The 22,359-nt window shown below is 43.5% G+C and overlaps 5 protein-coding genes across 5 annotated transcripts; all 5 read right to left on the bottom strand.

Annotated features, from left to right (window-relative positions):
* Window positions 1-27: 27 nt before the first annotated feature.
* LOC4328151 (light-harvesting complex-like protein 3 isotype 2, chloroplastic) lies at window positions 28-2,288 on the bottom strand. Its single transcript, XM_015770676.3, has 3 exons — window positions 1,857-2,288; window positions 606-743; window positions 28-467 (listed from the first exon to the last, which is right to left on the bottom strand). Exons 1-3 carry the CDS (start codon window positions 2,221-2,223, stop codon window positions 220-222), a joined length of 753 nt encoding a protein of 250 aa, XP_015626162.1. The 5' UTR covers window positions 2,224-2,288; the 3' UTR covers window positions 28-219.
* Window positions 2,289-2,674: 386 nt separating this feature from the next.
* LOC9269377 (probable alkaline/neutral invertase F) lies at window positions 2,675-7,631 on the bottom strand. Its single transcript, XM_015770671.3, has 5 exons — window positions 7,562-7,631; window positions 5,240-5,645; window positions 4,548-4,982; window positions 3,388-3,943; window positions 2,675-3,281 (listed from the first exon to the last, which is right to left on the bottom strand). The coding sequence occupies exons 2-5, from the start codon at window positions 5,630-5,632 to the stop codon at window positions 2,983-2,985; spliced, it is 1,683 nt and encodes a 560-aa protein (XP_015626157.1). The 5' UTR covers window positions 5,633-5,645; window positions 7,562-7,631; the 3' UTR covers window positions 2,675-2,982.
* A 386-nt stretch (window positions 7,632-8,017) lies between these two features.
* On the bottom strand, window positions 8,018-12,500 carry LOC107275937 (RNA-binding KH domain-containing protein PEPPER). The gene is made up of 6 exons (XM_015768490.3): window positions 11,978-12,500; window positions 10,621-10,876; window positions 10,091-10,239; window positions 9,782-10,003; window positions 9,353-9,547; window positions 8,018-8,556 (listed from the first exon to the last, which is right to left on the bottom strand). The coding sequence occupies exons 1-6, from the start codon at window positions 12,407-12,409 to the stop codon at window positions 8,362-8,364; spliced, it is 1,449 nt and encodes a 482-aa protein (XP_015623976.1). The 5' UTR covers window positions 12,410-12,500; the 3' UTR covers window positions 8,018-8,361.
* Window positions 12,501-13,564: 1,064 nt separating this feature from the next.
* LOC4328150 (cyclin-P4-1-like) lies at window positions 13,565-16,180 on the bottom strand. Its single transcript, XM_015768493.3, has 2 exons — window positions 15,151-16,180; window positions 13,565-14,115 (listed from the first exon to the last, which is right to left on the bottom strand). The coding sequence occupies exons 1-2, from the start codon at window positions 15,573-15,575 to the stop codon at window positions 13,779-13,781; spliced, it is 762 nt and encodes a 253-aa protein (XP_015623979.1). The 5' UTR covers window positions 15,576-16,180; the 3' UTR covers window positions 13,565-13,778.
* Window positions 16,181-16,655: 475 nt separating this feature from the next.
* LOC4328149 (bax inhibitor 1-like) lies at window positions 16,656-20,050 on the bottom strand. Its single transcript, NM_001406423.1, has 6 exons — window positions 19,785-20,050; window positions 18,769-18,912; window positions 18,541-18,632; window positions 17,393-17,579; window positions 17,141-17,296; window positions 16,656-17,013 (listed from the first exon to the last, which is right to left on the bottom strand). The coding sequence occupies exons 1-6, from the start codon at window positions 19,899-19,901 to the stop codon at window positions 16,960-16,962; spliced, it is 750 nt and encodes a 249-aa protein (NP_001393352.1). The 5' UTR covers window positions 19,902-20,050; the 3' UTR covers window positions 16,656-16,959.
* Window positions 20,051-22,359: the final 2,309 nt, after the last annotated feature.

Below are 22,359 nucleotides of genomic sequence, written 5' to 3'. Positions count from 1 at the left end.
GTACAAGCAATTCTCACAAAGAAAACATTCAACCAAGTAACCCGCAGCAACGTTAACCTCTAGCACAGAAACGAGTTCGTACTTTTTACAAGACGTCATAGGTATTAAGATCATCAAAATGTACTGAGCCTCACTAATAAATGGGTTGAGAAAAGGGCTGCAAAAAGAAGTGATACAATACAACATAGGGAGGATTCAGATTCAGATTCCACTTCAGAGCTATTTCTTGGGCTGAGAAGGGGACTCATCTTGCCAGGTTGCCTGCCATTGCTTGTCGTAGAACGTCGTCTCATCGATGAGCTTCTTCACTGTCTCTATGTCCTCGTTTTTCCTGACCAGCAGCACACCAGCCACAGCAACAAACAGTAGGGTTTTGCAGAAGAAGTTGCCCATCTGGTCGACAAGCCCCACGCCGGTCAAGCTATCAACAAAGTATGCCATGAAGAAGCCAATCATGGCAGCACGGCCTGCAGAGACATAAGAGTGTGATGTTAGAAGTGATGAATTCTTCTTTCCCATGCACGTGGTTTGTTTGCACATGTGGCTTGATGCAAGTAAAAACTTTTGAATTCAGCTTTTGAAAAGGAGAAGGATTCAAGAATGACCATTTAGCTTCTCGGCTTCAGGGAGATGGAAACGCTTCATCCATGCCCACCACGGTATGATTGAAGTATCGAAGACAACGGCCTCGTCAGGGCTAGTTGCCTCTGGACAATCTTCAAGCCATTTCCTTCTCCTGGCCTCTGCAAACAAACAAATATGGCATCAGATGATTGCAACATTTCCAAGGAGTTATGTCAGTCGGCCTCATTAGATAGTAAGGAATCCCATTTTGTTCCATTCACTGCAGCACAATGACAAGTGCCATAAGTTTACACATCATTGGCAGACATCTTGTTTGTACCGATTCATAAATTAAAAAAACACAAGCTACGTACAGAAATGCAAATCAGCTGAGAAAAAAAAAAGATCAGTTTCAGAACATAAATCAATTGGATTTCAGTTCAGTTCAAACTCTAGTTGTGCACACACGACAGATCTCTCTTCCCTATCCAACCTAGCACTCCAGCGCTTCCCATGTCCACCTAGCTTTCGTTTTTTTTTTCTTTTTTGCAAGGGCACTCCCAGCAGCTTGAACTGTAAAAGCAAGTGTACTGTGTCTAGCAGTTTACATCATCTTCTACATACGTTATCAAGCAAATTAATGGTGACACGCTAGAAACTTCATCCTTTTTTTAAGAAACTTCATCTAGATGAGGCTATCCATCTAATCATGCTCCACCGATTATTGAAGTTTTATTTTTATAATTTTGCGGCGCACTGATTATTGAAGTTGTACAGCCATAGAGAACAGGAACCTGAATGGATAGCACTGTAGGTGTTGTTGTCAGCAAGCTGGTTCCTCGCTTCAGCAGATGGAAGGTCACTGTCACTATCACTGAGACTAATGGGAAGTAAGCTCCAAACTCCAATATAAGCACAAACAGATCCAGGGGCCAGAGGGCATAGCAATGGGTTCATCAAAGCACAGTAGCAACCCAGCTAAAAAACCACACTGGAATTGAAGTCGCAGTGCCGAGACGGCACTCCCATCAATCGTATCCACGACAATTCATGCAAACATTCTGAGATTCATCAAGTAAATACCAAATAACTAATGGCTGATAAAGGAGTCCTAATACTGAAGTAGTACTATGCAGTTATGCAATGCTTAGCTACTAGTACTCTAGTAGTAGATTTTATGAATTCCACCGCCATTAGTGTAGTGCTAGCTAATTAATCAGCAGCAGCAGCAAGGCAGCAACAGCAAACTGAAGCATAGAGAGGAATAGGGAGGCAGACGAACTGAGCCTCACCGGCGTCTATGACGGCGTCCCAGTCGACGGCGCCGCCCTTCTCGAACTGCCTGAGGTCCCACGTCCCGTTGACCCACCTCGAGTCCCGGAACTTGGGCAGCGGGGGCGCCGCCGCCGCCGCCGGCGGCTTCTCGGCCTTGACGGCGGCCCCGTTGGACGCAGCGGGGGACGGCTCGGCCTCCGGCTTGCTCGGCGGCGCCTCGACAGTCTCCACGGGGGCCTCCCCGGCGGCGGCGCGGGCGAGGCGGAGGCCGGCGCGGAGGCGCGGGGAGGAGAGGGTGAGGAGGTCGGGGCCCGGGTGGAGGCGGCGGCGGGTGAGGGAGAGCTGCGAGGCCGGGGGGGAGAAGGTGGAGGTCGCCATGGCCATCGGCTTCCCTTGTCGCCGCCGCCGCTGCTGCTGCCTCTGTAGAGATGGGGGGGAGAGAGAGAGGCGGAAATGAGAGGCTAGCGTGAGCGCTTGGGACTTCACTTTGGGTGGGAGTGGGAGTGCGCTCTTCCTTTTTCTTGCCCACGTGGCAGGTCAGGGTGGGCCCTCTTGCTGACGTGGCTGGGGTGGTTGGATGGGGTCTCGTCCTACGTGTGCCTTTGATTGGCTTGTGGCCGAGATAACACTAGCTTAGCACCACCACGCTTTCCTTTCGTACACCAACACAGTGTAATAGAAACTCACTATTAAATGCAAGTGTGCAGTATCGAATGGCAGCGACAACTACTCAACGTTTCAACAAGCAGCACCCAGTTGATCGTCAAGATACAAATGACCTGGTTTCTAAACCGACAAACAACAAGAACAACAAGCTCAGTATAAGCAGAAGAGATTCGACATCAATGTGGATGGACAATCAATCCACTATCATCAAAGCCATCCAGGTCTAATCATGAGCGTCCCAACATCCTGATCAAAAAAATCCATTTCCACCCCAAGGTTTGCGCGTGCACTTCCAAGCTACCAAAATCTCCACCAGCTGAGGCATCCGGTGAAACGAGTGCACCCAAATTCCTACTACCAGTACTTCTACTACTAAGTACGTATAAGAACATTAACAGCGAGGCAGCGTTAATTACGTGGTGGTGGTGAGTATATGTGAAGTGCGGTGTGAGCTTAGTTTGAGCATTGTGTTGATCATCACGGGAAGGAGTTGCTGCGCTTGAGGACGGGGGCGGAGCGGATGTGGCAGTCGTCGGCGAGGGAGACGGCGCGGAGGTTGGAGGGGTCGTCGAGGAGCATCTTGGCGACCAGGTAGCCGGCCACGGACCACGTCTGGAACTTGCGCGCTTGCTTCCCCACGTACCTCCCGGCCTTCCCGTCGTAGTACTCCGGGAACTCGTCCTTCACCAGCCGCTTCTCCATCACCTCCACCGCCCGCCTCGCGATGTGTGGCCGCCCCAGCTTCACGCTCACCGCCACCAGCAGCCACAGCAACACTGATCCATCATCATCATTCCAATCAATTATGATTGTCATCCACAAGAAACAGCTGCAGATCGATGCACAACATTTGGAGATTATACTGCTATAGTACGTACGTACCTGGCCATGATCCTCCATTGTGGTAGCTCCATCTGGTGTTCTTGGGGTCGCACCCGGTGACGATCTGCCACTCCTGGTTCTCCATCGCGGGGTAACACACCTTCATGGGCATCTCTCCGATGAGCTCCTCCCAGCGCTCCTCCACAAGGTCCAGGATTGCTTCAGCCTGTTCTCCGGTTGTCAGCGAGGAGAGGATCGCGATGAAGTTGCCCAGGCAGAACCAGCGGAAGTCCATCCTCGCAGGGCTGACGTTGCCGATGAAGTACCCGCCGCGGCTGGGCATGAAGTCGAATATCCAGTCAGGGATTGATTCTGGTATCACGTTGAACTTGTTCAAGGCTGTCTCTGAGTACTCCTCTGTCTTGTAGCGGTATATCTCATTCAGCCTCTGGAAGTCAAGCCAGTAGTAACTGTGCAGATGGTAGCTCAAAGCTTTGATTCTCCTTGATATTTGGTACACAAAGTCGTCGTTGTGATCTTCTTTCAACAAAGTAACGGCACATCTCAGAGCCATGAAAAACAGAGCCTGGATATCAATCGGATAGCCATATATACCCTGCACATGCACAGATTGCAATCTGTAAGTAAGGGAAAGATAACCATGCAGAAATATGTTCATGCTGACAAGTAGATAATTTGCTATCCCAAATTTAAGAGCATCCAATTGATTAATATGTAACAAGCCGATCTTTAACAACATAAACATGTATCAGAAGGTACCACTATAACCATTCAGCATTACGTCTCTTCCGTTAACAGCCCAAATATTTTTTAAAAAATCCTGATATCAATGCCTGGATTAACTGAAAAGAAAACAGTCATACCCAGAATTGTAAATAACTGTTTTAACATGTACATATTGCTCATGGCAACTAAAAGTAATGCTCTACCCTATCCCATTCTTAATGTTTCTGCAGTCAATAATAAACCGAATAGGCAGGACCTGACAGAAGGCAGTTCCTTTTAAACCCCAGATTGAATAAATTCAAAAGCGTCAGTATATGTTACTACAACAAACCTAATGCAATTTCAACTTTGATCAAGATAATACTTCTGACAATGCATCAGGACTGTTAACACTCTAGTAGGAAAGTAAGCAAACAGTTAAGAGACATACCATCAATAACAAAACAAAGCAATGTTGGGTTTAAGTGGCTTACCATTCTTCGGTCAATCATGGAACAGCCATCAGCACAAAGCAAAGCTGGAGATGTATCAAACCCTTCAGAGAGACACAATTTGAGAATAAGACGCATTGCCCTTTGGCATTCAGGACTTTCAGCCAGAGAATTGTCCCTTGTCCATATGGTATAAGCATGAAGAAGAATAATCCACCATAAGCCAGAGTCCACAGGAGCAACTCTTCCGATGGCAGTTTCACCAAAATCAGCAAGCAGGCTTTCAGTTTTGTGCTTAGAGTTGCAGTGGTGCACCTTGAAACTAGCTGGCATCACACCCTGACCAAGCTTAAAGAGGTCAACCATCTTCTCTCTTAACTGAAGGCGAGCAGTTTCTAACAGGAAATTCTTCACTATTGTTGGTTCTCCTTTCATCAAGAAAGCCAATGCACTAGGAACAAAATCCCTCATGAAAACCTGCTCCAGAGTGACAAGAACTTTATCATTGTCAATTGCATTGGATGTCCATGTATAAGGAGAATTATGAGTTTCTAGGTTTTTTTACAGGAAGAGAAATAATCACACCCATCATTATTTTACCTATCTGAATATTCTAAGAGTGGCATGTGCTGAGTGTATTTGGTAAGGTTATATAGAGATAATAGTAACAATATTAAGGAACCTTTATGGCTAAATGGTTATATCCATGGTTCAATTGTGAAGGAAATGCTAACCTGGTCATAGTTGAGTGCTCCCTGAGACTTGTCTATTGCAGCAACAGTTCCAATTGGCTGGCCTCTGAAGTGAACTATTGATTTCTTTAGGGCCTCCCAAGCAGCATCTGCAACCGTATGCCTGTGTACTGTGTTGGTGTCTGTAGTTGATTCTACTGAAGGAGAACACCCAGATATTGGGCTTTTGATGGGCTCAAGGGTTTGATGTTGATGACGATTTTCTACCTCAGATAAGATTGCTTGACTCACTTCACACGACCTGTGGCGCTCAATGGCGTGCAGTCTTGTCTTTTGCTCCATCATTGAGGACTCATATGTAGACTTATTTGCTAGTTCTTTGATTTTAATTTCAGGGGGTTTTATTGGGGGAGGAGGATCAGCATAAAGTACCATGTTTCTAGCTCACCTATTCTCAGATAGCAAAATCTCTGATGGTTAGAATAGGCAACCAACAGTTTAAGAGAATTCAACAGAAAGCTAGGATTAATTATCTAATCCATTTCAAATATAAACCTAAACCTAAAAGGAAATGCATGACAGTCTAATAGAATAGGCAAGCTTTACTCTGCCACTAGCTCTCGCTACTTGAAATGGGAAAAGTGATGCATCACAAGTTCACAACATGCATTTATGATGCAACCAAAACGAAATAAATCTAACATGCAACGGGTGCTAGTGATATTATTTTTTTATGAGTTGATTTGATCAATCCACATGTGCTAGTTTCTTTGTCCAGTACATAAGTAAACTACCAGTATGTCCTATATAAAGTAACTTGACAAGAAGGCACAATTATGTCCATAAAACATACAGGTCGAAACATTTGCAGAATGATATGCAGCTTGTTTGAAGCTGAAAGCGTAAAAATTCAGTTGCAGGATCATTGGCCCAATGCAATAGAAACAAAGCACAATTTACTTGACTAGTTCTCTAATAAAATCATCACATGGTACTATTACTATTATTAAAATAGATACGGGCTCCAAAATGACTACACTCTACAAGTGTAATCCCCATGACTTTTGTTTGGTTGATGATCACAAGAGTTAGTAGTGAACTCAGAAAAAGGAAATGAACTGAAAATTCGCATATTACTTGCTGGTGTGATAATTTTGGAAAACTTTCCGACTTGTGAGTAGGTGTGACAGTTAAGATTGCTTAAATTCATGAATAAAAGCATGGGTTATTCCATAAAAAAACATAAAAGCATGGGTTATGCGTAAATCTTGTGTAACACAACTTTTGTGTGTAAAAAACTATTTTCCTTATGTATAGCATTCAGACCAGTACTACTTGCACCTGCTCACTCTTGTCCACAATAATTGGTGATTTCAGTGCAAATACAGATTATTCTTGAAAGAAGATCAGAAGTGGAAAAGTATTACAGGGGATTGATCGAACATCGCACAGTGGCAAAATAAAATATCATTAATACTCCAAGCTGTTACAATGGTTTACATGAACAGATGAACTAGCATATCAGAAGTTCTATCTGCAGTGTATAACGAACCAAAATATACAACAAACTACACTTTGTTCTACAGAACAGAGAAGAAACAGAAGGTACATTTGAACCGGATAACCCTTTGCAAAAACCTTTAATATGGCCAACTGAGATGTCAGAACAATCCAACTTTCTAGATCAAAATTATAAATAGATCCCAAAATGATCACTCAGAATTCTTCTAAATTATCAAGCCAACCATTTCCACCAAAATCCAAAAACCGTTCATCGCATTCCATGACGGGAAGGTCTAGAGTGGAAAATGCTAACGGGAACCAGCGGCGGATCTAACATGGGGGTTCAGTTGAACCCCCAAACTTTTCGGGAACAAACAAACTGTTATTAGTATTAAAAGGTTAAGGCAAATTTCTAGAACAGAAGCAGCTAGGATTAACGCAAATTCAAATTCGAGAAAAAGTGCGCGAGTAGAGAGAGATGGGAAAGAGGATGCGCGACGCGTAACGGATGCGGCGGAATCAGCAGGACGAACGACAACGACGGCGACCCTGCTCGCTCGCTCGCTCGCGCGATGGATGGGGATCGGCGCAGCCGCGCAGGCGGAGGTGGCGGAGGATGTGCTCACCACACCAGGATTGATGCCAGCGGAAGCAGCAGAACGAACGACGGCGCCGTGGCCCTCCTCGCTCGCGGGATGGATGGGGATCGCCGGAGGCGGCGGCGCCGGGCAAACTGACGACTACGACAATTGAAAGCAAACTGAAAAAATCTTTCAAAACTATGGGAATTGGATAGAGGTTTGGGTTCGATCAAGGCGGTGCAGGTTAGGGAGGAGGGAGATCGGAGACGAGATCCCTCACCTGGGGCACCCAACCGAAGCTTCCAGATGCTTCTAGAAAGTTGCGGGAAGGGGGAGGAAGGGAGGCGCTCGAGAGAGCTAAGGCGGTGGTGTGTTTATATAGTGAGGAGGAGGCTGGTGCGGGTTCACCTGCTACTGCTACTCTGCTAGGCCCACCCACCTCCTGTTGCGATTTTTCCTTCTTTTTTTTTCTTTTCAGGAGTAAAATAAAATTACCCATCAAAAATATGTTTTGCAAGAGTCAAATTACCCATCAAAAAATGTTTTGCAAGAGTTGTGAGTCCTAATTCTTTTGCAATAATTAAAATAACTCTGACTAGAATAGATACGAAGCTTAAGGATACTAACTACTGTGTGATTTGCATCCTGTCAGTTTCACTGTCTTCTGCTATGAAGCATCCAAATATCATTTAGTGCATCAGGTTTTTACTCCTGGGAAGTAGTAGAAAATTTACGATAAGATGCCAGGTAGCTCCTGGTAACAACTGCAGTTCTACTAATGGTGTATATATACAACTTACAGAGCCCTTCTTCCGACATGGTAGAACTTCTCCATACAGAAATGGGGAGCTTCAGTGAAGTTAAAAACTAGACTAGATTACTACTACGGAGTACTAGAATTTAACACAATTTAGGATTTGCTTCTGCTGACTGACAACTGAATACACAAACTTTACCATATTTAATTATCTAAGCATCTACTGGAAGCACAGCCGCTTCATCCTCTCCCACAGGCGCCTGGTGGTCATTGTTTGACACAGGACACAGCAATGAGGCTATAGGTGCAGTTAGTTTTGCTTGCTACAGCCTGTATCCTCTCAACCGCGGTAAGCTTGAAGATCCATATCGAACAATGTACGGTTGATGGACGCGGTATGATGCCAAGTGATCCCGGTTTACTGGATTGATATGTCCAGAGATCAGAAACTTTGGGCCAGAATCAAGATTGATGTAGCTGCTTCCAGAAGGTCGCTCTTTATTGCCTGATAAGACCTCCTGCGAAAATGAAAAGAATACATTCAGCAACTGCATACAGTTTCAATAATATGGAAAAATATTATATGGATGAAATATCATTTGTACAGGATAATGGATCTTATGTTTGTAATAACCGTTTTCCGGTTGGTCCCTAACTCTCCATACAAACAATGAATGCAATTTGCAATTCTAGAAACTAGTTAGGGTCGTGCTGTTCAGTTTCTCATTAGTAAGCTAGCAGGTGCTGGGTACCACTGAAAAACACTCTAGTTGGCTGGAACAGGGAGAAACTAGTTAGGGCTTAGGAACCAATCAAAATCACAATAGGGAACAAGTGGCTCTATCTAAGTCCTATCTTGAAACTGATGAAGTGGCTTTCTCAAGTCTGTCCAGCTCAAGACTAGCAGGATGAAGGCAACCATCATATGCTATGGCTAGTGCATATACCTGAAACTGCATTCCCTTAACTAAACTAAACCTGCTGCAAGACAACCCTATGGTTAGGCCTGTTCAAACCCAGGTTATATGGGTTTGGTCAACCCATAGTGGCAACAAATAAAATGCACGTGCAGTTTAAATGGGTTGGCTAGAAGCAGTACAAACACCCTACGCCCTACCTCTGGTACAACTATTAAATCAACTCAATTTAACCAACAGGTGGCAACTAGTTTTGTAGGGTGAGTTTCAGGGCCCTGGTTCCAACAAGACTTAGTCTACTTAGAAATAAGCATAGCTAGAGGCCCAATTTTTATGGCATCTTAACAGTAACTAGGATACAAGAGCAGCAGTGTACATCAGGACATAGGTTATCAACCTGTACAAGTTGATGTGCAGTTTGAACCTGTGAAGAACTGCCTTTGATCATAACTAAAACCTCATTCGGATAATCTCTACTTTCCTCAAGATCAACAACTGCCCCACTGACAGAACGTATATAAGAAATATTTTGTCCCCTTGCACCAATTATCTCTTCAGCAAATGGCAACGGGATCTGCATTGTTTGTGTTATCTGAAAGCAAAAACCATTTTATATGAAAAAAGTCTGCAGCAGCACTATAATTGGAAAGATGAGTACATCAGTTCATATTTTTTAAAAAAAAAATTAATGGAATAAACATATAAAACAAATCAGAATGTAAACAGTTCAAACTCGAGGTAATTGTTACAAGCAAAATGAGAAAAAATGTATAGTTTGTAACTACTAACTAGAGGATTATAAGATATAGTGTTACTGAATTTAGACCTGTTGTATTATGGCATTGGCTTGGTGACTGGGATCAGATAAATATGGATCACAAACAGATGGGTCTCGGCCATACAACAAATATCTGCTGACTTTTGGGTTAAGAGGAGTTCGATGGTCAGGTAACAATATGTCCTTGTTCACTGGAAGACGATAATCACTGGCAACCTGATTTACTTGATTTTCTTTAGAATTATCATGTGCCTCACCTACTGCTTGGTTCTGCAGATGAACAACATAAATATCAATTGCATGAGCAGAATTCATGTTCATGCATAAGAAAGCATGCTGAAGAACAGGTAGCATTACCTTTCTTTCAAATAGGTGAAGCACACCGTGATCAACTAGGAACTTCCTGAGAACTCCGAGTACAGATTTTAGGGCATGGAGAACTTTGAGGGGAGCACCATGTATGTCCACAATTCTCTCATCCACTACATCATAACTCAGAAGCTCAACTACACACAATAGCAAGTGTTACATCCAAAGAACTGCACTAAGTTCGCACAACAAACTGGACTGAAACCAGGAAAAAGAAGTGGATAAATTGGTAGAAGCTGTCAATGTATTGAAATCATTTGCTTTTTAGAAAATATCTCACTGTTGAAGTGCTGTTGAAATAATTGCCACTTTCCAGTTAGTTTTTGGACATTGTAGTTAAAAGAATCCTTGTGATATTACAAGCTACAGGATACTAAATAAATTGAGGAACAAATAACAAGTGATTCGAATTGGAAATATCCAACCTCTGAACGTTGATTTTAGAAACACGGAGAGTAACACCACATGTCCAATTTTCTTTTAACTGAGCAAATTCCATAGAACATTGGACCACATACCTTTATCTATAATCTTTACAGTAGCACCGGTAGTTTCTTGAATTGACTTGATCCTGACTCCTTGCTTGCCAATTAAGTGTGTGGCTTGTGCTGAAGGGACTAATAATTTAGCAGAACATTTTTCTGGTGCAGAACCAGATAATGTATCATCACAATTGATCTTCTCTATATCATTTATATGCATGAAGATCTTAATTGCAGCATCCATAGCCGGAGGTAACTCTGCTTGAGATTCTTCTGTTGCAGATATTAACACCTGAAATACAACGGCAAGAAAATAAACATATTGCAAGATAAAAAAATAATACCAGAGACTAGTCTTTTCTGCACATAAATATGGAACAGGAGCAACAAGTTTATGAATACTCGATATGAACAAGTTTATGGCTTTGATAAGAAGTACCATCTGCACATCTTGCACTAGTTTTCTACCATTTCAAAAGTAACCTTAGCTATGAAATCATTACTATCAGAATCTACCTGAAACATGACACTAGTAGGTTATTGTGTCTGATGTTGACAAAGAATAAATGACAGAAACGAAGCAGGAACCAAATAAATATAGGATGGGCAAGCCTCGCCTAGCTATTGAACTATTAGAACAAAAAGAAAGCTAAAAGAAAGAAGACCATGCAATGTGGTTCCACATATCGTTTATCAGCTTCTAGAACAGTGACACAGCTACATAGAACCCAACATGGCACAGGAATTAGATCATGTGCGGTAATTAAACTGTTACATATAGAAGGCTTCTAATAAGGCTGTTTCATAATGAAGAAAGTGTTCTCAAACTTTATAATATCATAAGTCATCCTAGTCTCTGAAGCCTTCCACTTCTTCCCAGGAATTTTCACTAGTGATCAGGATGCTGCAACCTCTGTCAAAACTTCAAGAGCATGGGTGCACCCTAATAGAGTAATTAAGTACATTTGACCATGGGAAAAATATCGCAAGCCTATATTGTCCTTAGCAGAACATTGCATAGTGTAATCAACATGGCAAATGTCAAAACGCCCAAGTTCATAGAGAACAGTGATGAAATCAGTTATGCATGTCACCGTGAAACTAGGTCGATGCTGAAGCTGCAGGACATTGCTTACACGGAACCATGACAATAGCACGGTCCAATTCAGAATTAACAAGGAGAATCAGGTGGCTAATACACTGAACGAACATTTGCCATGTATTGCTTACAGCAACAAGCCGACAAGGTGAGAGCTCAGGCCGTAGCAAGTACCCCCGATCTCAAACGAAGAACGGAGTAATCATCAACATGCTATTTCCAAGTTCTAACCACCGTACGACGAAAGCCCTAACTCGAATCACCCAAAAATGTGCGAGGGAGGAGTCGTCTTACGATCCGGTTGGCGGCGGCGGCGGCGGCGGCTTCGAGGACGCGGACGCGTGCGCGGGTGTCCTCGCAGAGGCGCTTGATGGTGTCGCCCCGCCGCCCGATGAGGCCACCCACCTTGTCCGTCGCCACCACCAGCCGGAACACGCTCGCGCCGGGCCACCCGGGCCATCTGAACGGCTTCCCCACCTCACCTTCCTCCAACCCCACCTCCCCCTCATCTTCCTTCCCCGCCGACACCGAGCTCGCCGGCTGTGGCGCCGACGGCTGCTGCTCCGCCTCCGCCTCCTCCGAGTCGGGTGATGAAGGGGTCCACTGTTTGAGCGCCGGGTGCTCCGGCTCCGAGTCCGACGACGACGACAACCACTCCACCTCCTCCGGCTCCTCCTCCTCAACCTCGGCGTCGGCGTCGGCGGCGACCTCGTCGGGCACAGCCATCGCTGTTGGGGTTTTGTCGCTTTCGAGGCGGAGAAGCGAAGCCGAAGCGATTTCCAAGCGAAGCGAGTGAACTGACGACGCCACTGGCACTGGTCGCGTGGGTTTCTGACTAGTCGGTAGTACTAGAGTCGGATATTCGAATGAGTCAGTCACAAGATGGGCTGGATTTTTAATTTCCGGCCCATTTATGGAACAGGCCAGGATAAATGGGCTGGGGTTTGGGCTTCAAAATATCAAATAGATTGGATACCAGGACTCAATTGGAGTCAAGTGACTGGCTTGTTGCCCTGGGTTCCCAAACCCTCTCTCTCGTTTTCCGCGCGTACGCTTTTTAAACTGCTAAACTGTGTATTTTTTAAAAAAAGTTTCTATACGAAAATTATTTAAAAAATCAAATTAATCCATTTTTTTTAAAAAAATAGCTAATACTTAATTAATTATGCGCTAATGGATTGCTCCGCTTTCCGGGCGGAGGATATGTGTTCCCAACCCCCATTAATGACCACACCATCTGTGTTCTTTCCTCCATTTTCCTAACCCACGTCTCTCGTTTTTCGTGCGCACGCTTTTTAAACTGCTAAACGGTGTAATTTATGCAAAAACTTTTTTTATAAAAGTTATTTAAAAAAAATCATATTAATCCACTTTTCAAAAAAGAATTAGTTAATACTTAATTAATCATACAATCAAACAATTTTCGTTTTGCTTGCCGGGAGCAACCCCTCCTCCGAACACAGCTTAAGTCTACCGAAGGTGTTCACAGTAATGTGCGTGTGTGCTTTTATAAGGATGGGTGTACGTGTGTTGTGAGTGCTTTTGTTTGTAATGTGTTTCTCATAAAAAAAATCACGGACCAAAATTTAAATTTAAAACTTAATTTAAAGTAGTTTTTTTTAATGTTTTTCATCATAGTTTATTTTTTTACTATTGACTTTTAAGATTTCAAGAACACATATATAAAAGTTTTACCCATAAAGTATTTCTTATCACTTACGGCTTATAACCTTTTTCATTGTTTATCTGTTTTTTTCTTTCACCCTGCTTAATATAGCACTAGCTAAGTCTGGCTCGGTTTCTTTTTAAAAAAAAAAAACTTTTCTTTCTTTTTTATTGTGTCAATTAAGAATTCAAGATGATCATCTACGGGTTAGGCGGTGCGCATGCAACATCTTGCGATTATACACAAAATGATCAACGAAAATGGCAGGCAACAACCAACAACAGCTCGTGAGTCGTGAATCGTGATCACTGATCACCACGAAACAGATTTGGGAGAGAAGAAAACGAAGAAAGAGATGAAAGAATTAATCACGGGCAAGGCAATCAATGGCCATTGATTATTATGGCGCTTCTTCTGCCGTGTATGCCGTCATTGGGTGATCTCTACTACTACAACTCTGTGATGAGCAGCCGTGAGCAGCGCCGATCTGTCCACGGCGGCGGCGACCTTGTTGGTGATGCCGTCCTTTCGTCGCGGCGGCGGCTGACGACGGTCATTCCCCTCCTCCTCCGGCGACGGCGACGGCGACGGCAGGGGGCCATCATCCGCCGCCATCTCGCCCTCGAGCGCGGCGCAGTAGGTGGCGAAGGTCGCCGGCGTGACGTTGAGGCGGAAGCGCAGCGCGAAGAGGAGCTCCAGCTCCAGGCCGTTCATCTCCGCCACCTCCACGCCTCCCACGCGCGCGAAGTATGCGTTGTTGTAGTGTCTGCACATGATCACATCAACAAAAAGAAAAAAAAATGCTACTAGTATTAGCAACGGATTTACCAACCAATTAATTATAAACTAAACTGGTTAGCCACTAATTGATACATAATGCAGCTAAGATTAGTAGTTTAAATTGATTAAGAAGTGCGCAAAAGAAAAGATTATTTGGTTAAGTAGTTAGCAGGTGTGAGGTAGGTTGGTGAGCAATCGGGTTCAGCACTGATCAGCTGTCGTGCTGTCTATGAGAGGAACAACCTAGCGATGAGCTGGACATCCCAACCGCACCTACCTGCCGGCCATGTCGTCTCGTGCTTAGCTAATCAATCTCGAGCACCCAAAAAATTACTACAATACTGAACAGATTAAGCGTCTTCAGAGAATGGAAGATGCATTTAGTTAGAACATGCGTTTCTTGGCTGCAATATCCAGCTCGATCAGCAACCAACTACTGCAATGTAGTAGTACTGGATAATGAGCAGTGAGCACTGGATAAAATAGCCACATGAGTAATTAAGCTAATAATGGACTAAATGCGGCATAATAACAGCTGCTAATCCATTCTAGCACCGGCTTGACTTGCCTTCGCCGACACACAAGGCAGTTGTCGTTGTTATTGTTGGTTCTTTTTTTATCCTCTCCTTTGATCTGCTCTACTACTCTGCATTCTGCACTGCACCGACAGGTCACAGATAGATCGATATCTTGTTCAATCGATCGCCCATTTCACGCCTGATGGCACGCATGGCACATGGTTTGTGTACTGCAAAAATGTTAGCTGCATTGGTGTGTTCTTGCTAGGACTGGGATTTTATTGATTCTTGATGCCGGCCGGTCAACTTTGGCATGTGCCTGGTGTTAAAATCCTTCCGTGCTCTCGGTTTTCTTTAAGAGTGGGATGCAAGCTATGCTCTAGTTTAATTTGGTATTGCTCGCAAAAAGTGGCAGTAAAAATGGCACGAGTTGAGGTAGATGCGAGCTGAGTTGACAAGAAAAAAATGGAGTGGGAGAGGAGAATGGAATGTTGGATGCTCACATGTCGTCCATGAACTTGGCGGCGACCATGACGCTGGTGATGAGCAGACGGTGCACGCTGTACGAGTCCACGCACACCGCCGCCGCTGCCGTCGCCGGCGGCGATGGCGATGGCGATGACTCCTCCTCCGGCGACCGCCCGGCGAGGCGGTCGAGGTAGACGCGGGCGACGACGAAGCACGCCGGGCTGCACCCGGCGTACCGGTATATCCGCTCCGCGTACCGCCGCACGCTGATCTCCGGCCTCGTCCGCCCGCGGAACGCTGTCGCCGCCGCGGCGGCCGCGCTGCCGCCCCGGGCGTCGGCGTCGGCGTCGCCCCGCGCCGCGGCGCGCTCGAGCAGGCCGGCGAGGACGGCCACCACCTTGGGCGCGGGCGCGGCGGCGGCGCCCTTGCTGCTGGTGCGCCTCGTCGTCGTCCTCTCCATGGCGTTGCGTATGGTGGAGGGAAGGTGTTAAGGTTGGTGGCGCGAGCGGCGAGTGTGTGTGCTCTTCCCGCTTGCTCTTATATCTATGTACCTCTGGTCGTGTAGTGGTAGTAAAACTTTGGCCTTCGGATTGGTGGAATTGAAAATTTTAGTACTAGCAAGTTCAATGTGAATAATAGAGCCAAGATTGAATTAAATTATTATAGATTATCTAATTAAGTATATAAATAATTAAATAATTTGATATGTAAAATTGATGAATATCTTAAAGCAACTGTTGTAAATATAATATAAGAATGTTTATTGAGAAAACATATTTTTAAAAGCGTCAAGAAAATAATACTCTTTTGATTCAGATTGAACATTTTCTAAATCTATGAATATGAATAGAAAATATCCAATCCAGTATAAGGTTGGTGGTATTCTTTTCTTCTGAAGATGAAGATTAAGTTTTTTACCCAAAAAGATTGGTATTAACGTATGATTAATTGAGTTTTAATTATTACAAACTTAAAAAATAGTTTAATATGATATTTTAGAGCAACTTTCATATATAAAGTTTTCGTATAAACACACTGTTTATCAGTTTAAAAAGCGTGCCACGAAAATCTTAAGGCCTGTTCAGCATACCAACTGCTGCGGCTGCGCATAGTGTGCGCAGCACTGTTCGTGCTGGCAGCGCGGGCAGCCGAACAGACCCTTAATCTTCATACCTCTTGTTAGAGAATGAGAGGTTCATCTCTTAAGATTCTACTCCAAGGTTTTGATATGTTGTTATCGTGATTCCCCGAAATACAAAAGTTCAAAGGATGGATCAATTTGACCGACTCCAGTTAAAATAAGATGCTAAAACGAAGCGTGCTAGTTTTAGTTAGCATATTTTTTTTAACGAAACTTGCCGCACGTTACCGGCGTGAATTCTGCGTCGAGATGGGGTAAATGAGAACACGCGCCGTGCAGCGTCATTCGTAGCATTCAAGCCCGCGGGCAAACTTGCTGTTCGCATAAATGTAACACGAACCACCCGTGGCCACACAATTCGCCGGGGTTTGCTCAAAAACGCCCATCAAAAGGGAACAATGACACAAGTTGGGGAAAGGATCATCATCAATCACCAAAAGGCAAACAAATTAGTCGCAAATGAAGATGTGTTTTCACGTTTCGATCAACGCGACCACCATTACAGAAAGATCCGTGTCATGTAGCATGCTAGTATTTGCAAAGCTACTACGACGACAAACCTGAGAAGATTCACACCGTATCAACAAAATGCAAAAGAACTTGTATTCACCATAAAACCCAGTTGAAGTGCGGCTCTGTCATAATACGTAGAGGCAATAGCCGCGGTGGTTTTTTCTTATGTGCAAAGCGGGAAGAGAAGCTCTCAAGACCTCTTCTTCCTCTTCTTCTCCTCCGACTTGTCAGACGCGTTCTTGAGCTGCAACGGAGACATTGTGGGTGTTCATCGTCAGGTCAGCATTTCAAAAGCCGAATCAAACCGAATCGCGGCAATGCATACGGAGGATGATGAGCAAATTGAGCAGTAAGCTGAGTCATGTACTCACCATGATGACGAGGATCCGGACAAGGACGGCCACGAAGTCAGTGAAGAGGGTGAGTGCGTGCTTGATGTAGTCCATGTCACCGTGGTGAGCCCTCTCGATGATCTCCTGCGTGTCATACACCATGTACCCCAGGAAGATCAACAGGCCAAAGTAAACCTGCAGGAGAAACCACACATGTATCAGTGTTCAGGCAAAGGATGCGTAGTATGTTGTATGTTAGGATTGGACAAGAATATAGCCCCAGTATCTCACCTCAAACATGAAGCTGCCGGTGGAGTGGCCAAAGATGGATGCGGCAAACTGCAGCCAGAGCAGGATGGAGAGGCCAGAAGAGAGCAAACCACCAAGGTAGAGGTACTCCCTACGCTTGGCAACGATGGCAGCGCAAGTGAAGCACCCAAATGCAATGGCAGTTCCAACAAATGCTGTTACGAGAATGCTGGTAACACACAACAATAGACATATAACATCAGTCAACAGGTAAAAAAAATCATGCCAGTTAAGGAGATCAACAAGAGAAAAGCTCCTAGGACAGTTAGTTACATTACAAATTTTGCAGCCACAAGACAAACAGAAACAACGGAATACTTTATCTGTTAAGGTGGTACTCAACTTGGCCATCATTCGAAAATAAAAGAAGCCCATGATAACCATGAAACAAAGTCCATACCCAAACCATAAGACAATATCCCACAAGGCTAGCACTACTGATTTCTAGGGGGAAAGTAGGTTGTGCGTTCCTAGTAACTCCAGAGGAAAGTATCTACAAGACTAGCTAACAGTATTAGGCAGGCATGTGACAGAAGAAAAAATGTGAAAGGGCATATCTGAATACTAGTACTAACCAGAATCGACAGCACACCCTGGAATTCTGAATGAATATCGTACCACCGAACGCTAAAACCTCTCATATCATGAGAGCATCATGAACATCAGCTTCATGACAACACCACTATGCATGATGCATTTACCAAACCATAATACCACTATGCAGGATATATTTACCCAGACTATAATACCACTACTATCATGGTTGGCAAACTTCTGTTCTTGTAGAATCTATTTAAAGAAAAAGATAAAGCATGATATAAAAGTCCAATTTCACAAGCATAATTTGACCACTATAACACATCTGAACCCATTTAATGTTTCCAAGAATAACCAGACACTAGTAGACAACGACACTTAATTCAAAGGCAACCGAGCCACAGTAAATCCCACGAGCATCATGTCACACTCAATCCTTGACATATTATCAACCATTATCACCAACTTGTCTGTCCAACATGTCATTTACTTTTCCAAGTTACTTCTAAATCGACCAATCATGATCAATGAATCATTGCGTCGCTGTATAGCAATAGACCATTGTTTAAAACAACTAGGATAAGCTCATTTACCTTGAGTCAAAGTCTACAGCAAGCTTGATCAGAGGCCCAACTGAAGCCCCTTCCAGCAGGGCAGCGGCCAAGAGAATCCCAAACCTCTTCCTCTGCTCACAGGGTAAGACATAAAAAAAAAGTCAGCACACCATGTATTTGACATTGTCAGTAAACCAAAACTTCCATCGAATTTCTAGGGAGGAAGCAATCGAGTTATCAGGATCAGCAGAAGAAGCCGAGACGAACCTCCTCAAAGACAGGCACCGAGAACAACCAGGCGATGCTCCCCACGCACCCGAGCATAGTCAACATCCCGCCGATGTTCAAGGCGACGTGCAGGTATGCGCCCACCGCCGACGCAGCCAGGGCGACGCATAGTGTCAGGTAAACCTGCAGGCACCGTCAGGATTCAAGTCATTATTGCAACCATTAAACCCAATCTGATAAGGACGCATGAATATCAAGAAGCAAAAAATACAAAATCTAGTTGTATTTACAACCTAAGAAGGCATGAAAAGCATCCAGGCTATGGGGCATAACATTCAGACTTGCAGTGCTACCTGCTGCGTGGAATCAACAGTAATACAACCCATTCATAGACAGCTACGAATCAAACAAAATCTGTGAACAAAAATTATGCCCAATCGAGTAGCGCGTGTGGCGTTTTATAAACAGATAGCGTGGATTGGTACGTGTCACGTCAGGAATTACCAAACCAACCAATTCAGTCTCTAAATCTAATCCTCGAAACTAACGAAGACTAATCTCCATGGCTATTTCCCCAAATCAACGCGACTAGTCTTCAAAATCTAATCACATACGCCACATTTCATGCACAAGCGCAGAAATTCCCTCGGCACGATTTGCGATTCACAAATTAGGCACAGAAACTCTAACCAGGCGCAGGTAGCCCAAACCAGCATGGAAGAGAGTATCAACAATCCAATAAAAACCGCATTACCCCAATTTTTCCCCAAAATAAAACACGAACCATGGATTCGAGAACTTGACGCCCAAATCCATTATCGCATCCCGCACCACGCAAAACCTAAATCCATTCTCGCATCCCACACCACGCGAAACCTAAATCCATTGTCGCATCCCACACCACGCGAAACCTAAATCCATTGTCGCATCCCACACCACGCAAAACCTAGACCAGTAGCAACACCCGCCACGCCGCGAACCAAATCCACCCCAACAAAAAAAATCCCAAAAAAAAAACACTCGCGGGAGGAGGGAGAAGGGGGCACGAAACGTACGAGCTTGAGGTGGGACTGGACGGCGGGGGAGATCTGGCGGAAGTTCTTCAGCGAGTCGTAGCCCCAGCCGCTCGCCGCCGCTCCGTACGCCGACGAGGTCGAGTAGAAGGCGTCCATCTCTCTCTCTCTCTCTCTCTCTCTCTCTCCTCTCGAATCGAACCGCCTCGCCTCGCACGCAAAGTGTGCGTGGATTTTTTTTTCTCCCTTTTTTTTTTCTTCGTTGGTGGATGGCTTCGAATTTTTTGAATCGTCGGATAAAAAGGAATGAGAGGGGAGGCGGGGGGGGGGGTTTATATACCCGCGCGTGGGGGCTGGTGGGGCCCACGCACGCGCGAGTGGATTCGCGAGCAAGGAAACGGGCGGGTATTGTTCGGGTAGTTCTCGCGAAGGCTCGGTGCGTTTTAACGCGGGTGCGGTGCGGTGCGGCGCGACCGGTCCGGAAGCTTCTACAGTTTCGCAAGCATTGACGCGAGAGATATGGCTCGTACTTGTAGTTGTATGAGACCACTGCTTTGCCCCGATGGTACAAAAGCTGTGTTTTGTGTTTAGTTTAGGGTGTAAAGTTTTAGTAACATCGAATATACGGATATATATTTAAAGTATTAAATATAGTCTAATAATAAAATAAATTATAGAATCCGCATATAAACCGCGAGACGAATTTATTAAGACTAATTAAATATGTCATATTAAATATTTATTATAGCACTATATTATTAAATGATGGTGCAATTAGGCTTAAAAGATTCATCTCGTAATTTTACACGTAATCTGTGTAATTAATTGTTTTTTCGTCTATAGTTAATACTCTATGTATCTATACATTCGATGTGACATTGTGTAAAATTTTAACAGGGATTTAAATAGGGACAAAGTACAAACATGTAGCACGAGACTGGAGTACGAGTACACGTGGCATTTTCGCTGTGCCATGTGATCTGTTACATTCTTTCTCTTTTTCATGGTAAACATGTACGGCCACTATTCCTGCATGTGTTTGCTAGCACCTGTGATTTTGTTAGAATGTGAATAAAAAATATATTTATGCTATCTTTGCCTTTATGCTATTATTTCATAAAAAGCTCTTGTTTCTAATTAATCCACGATTTTGTTCTTTGTAGTTTTCCAACTATAATCTTGTACTCGTTTCTTCCCTTTCCCCGAAAAAAAAATTGTACTCGTTCCATAAAACGCTACTTCTATTAAGGAAACTGGATAAATGTATGTTCAAGTTATTCCTTTTTAAGGACCGATGGTGTATTAATTAGTTGTAGTTTTTTAAGCAAATGCTGTGATGAATTTACATAGTTTAAAATATATATATATATATATATATATATATATATATATATATATATATATATATATATATATATATATATATATATATATATATATATATATATATATATATATATATATATATATATATATATATATATATATATATATATATATATACATTGGGACGTATTATATACGTTTGGAATTATTTTTGTGCAGTTGTGGACTCTGTCGTGAATTTAGAGTTGGTTTGGTTTATGGCCTAAATAGTCCTTACCAAATTTTATTAGTGTCAAATTTTGGTAAGTTTTGGCATGACTAATTTTTATAAGGTAAAGTTGTGTTTGAATTTAAGCCAAAATAGCTTAAGTTTACTATTGAAATGACCTATTTTTTTAGGCATGCCAAAATTTGACTTCAAACCAAATGAACACTACTAAACACTATTGAAATTATCAAATATTGGTAAGCCTAATTTAGACCTCAAACCAAACTAGCTCTTAAATCTTTGTATCAAAATTACGTACATTCAGGATATTTTCAGACATCACTTTCCAAAATGCATGCCGCACGCACGCGCAACGCAAAACGCGCATCTCTATTCCGCTTCCGCCGGCCTTGGACCGTGGTCCGCGGGCGATCAGCGATGACGCAGACCGGCTCAACGCAGCCAGTGGAGTCGTGCCACGTGGCAGTGCTCCCCACGTAGCAGAGGTCCAGACTCCACAGGAAGCTTCGTGTTCGTGGTATACTCCGTACTAGACTAGCCGAGTGCCTCGCGCGCTTTTGCTACCGTTTTAAGATCTGGCCCCACCTTCCAGTGAGCCAACCAGTCCATGAGTTTATCTTCTCTCTCTTGGCTTTGCTGTTAATTTTTCAACTGAGTCGCTTGAAACTTCCAAAAAAATCCATCACATTAAATGTTAAACATATATATATATATATATATATATATATATATGAAGCACTAAATGTGGATAAAAAAATAAATTTCACAGTTTGCATGTAAATTATGAGATGAATTTTTTAAGGCTAATTACGGCATGATTTGACAATGTGGTGTTACAGTAAACATTTACTAATAATGGATTAATTTAGCTTAATAAATTCGTCTCGCGATTTACAGATGGAATCTGTAATTTATTTTGTTATTAGTCTACGTTTAATACTTCAAATGTGTGTCTGTATACTTTAAAAAAAATTTGGCACACGAAATAAACACGGCCTGGTTTGATTTTTCTGTGTTTAGTCAGTACTATATATATATGTGTACTGTAGCTGATTTTTTTTT

The sequence above is a fragment of the Oryza sativa genome, chromosome 2 (assembly GCF_034140825.1).
Source record: "Oryza sativa Japonica Group chromosome 2, ASM3414082v1".
NCBI classification, from domain to species: Eukaryota; Viridiplantae; Streptophyta; class Magnoliopsida; order Poales; family Poaceae; genus Oryza; species Oryza sativa.
Note: the sequence above shows the minus strand (reverse complement) of the source record. Positions and strands in the feature narration are given on the sequence as shown.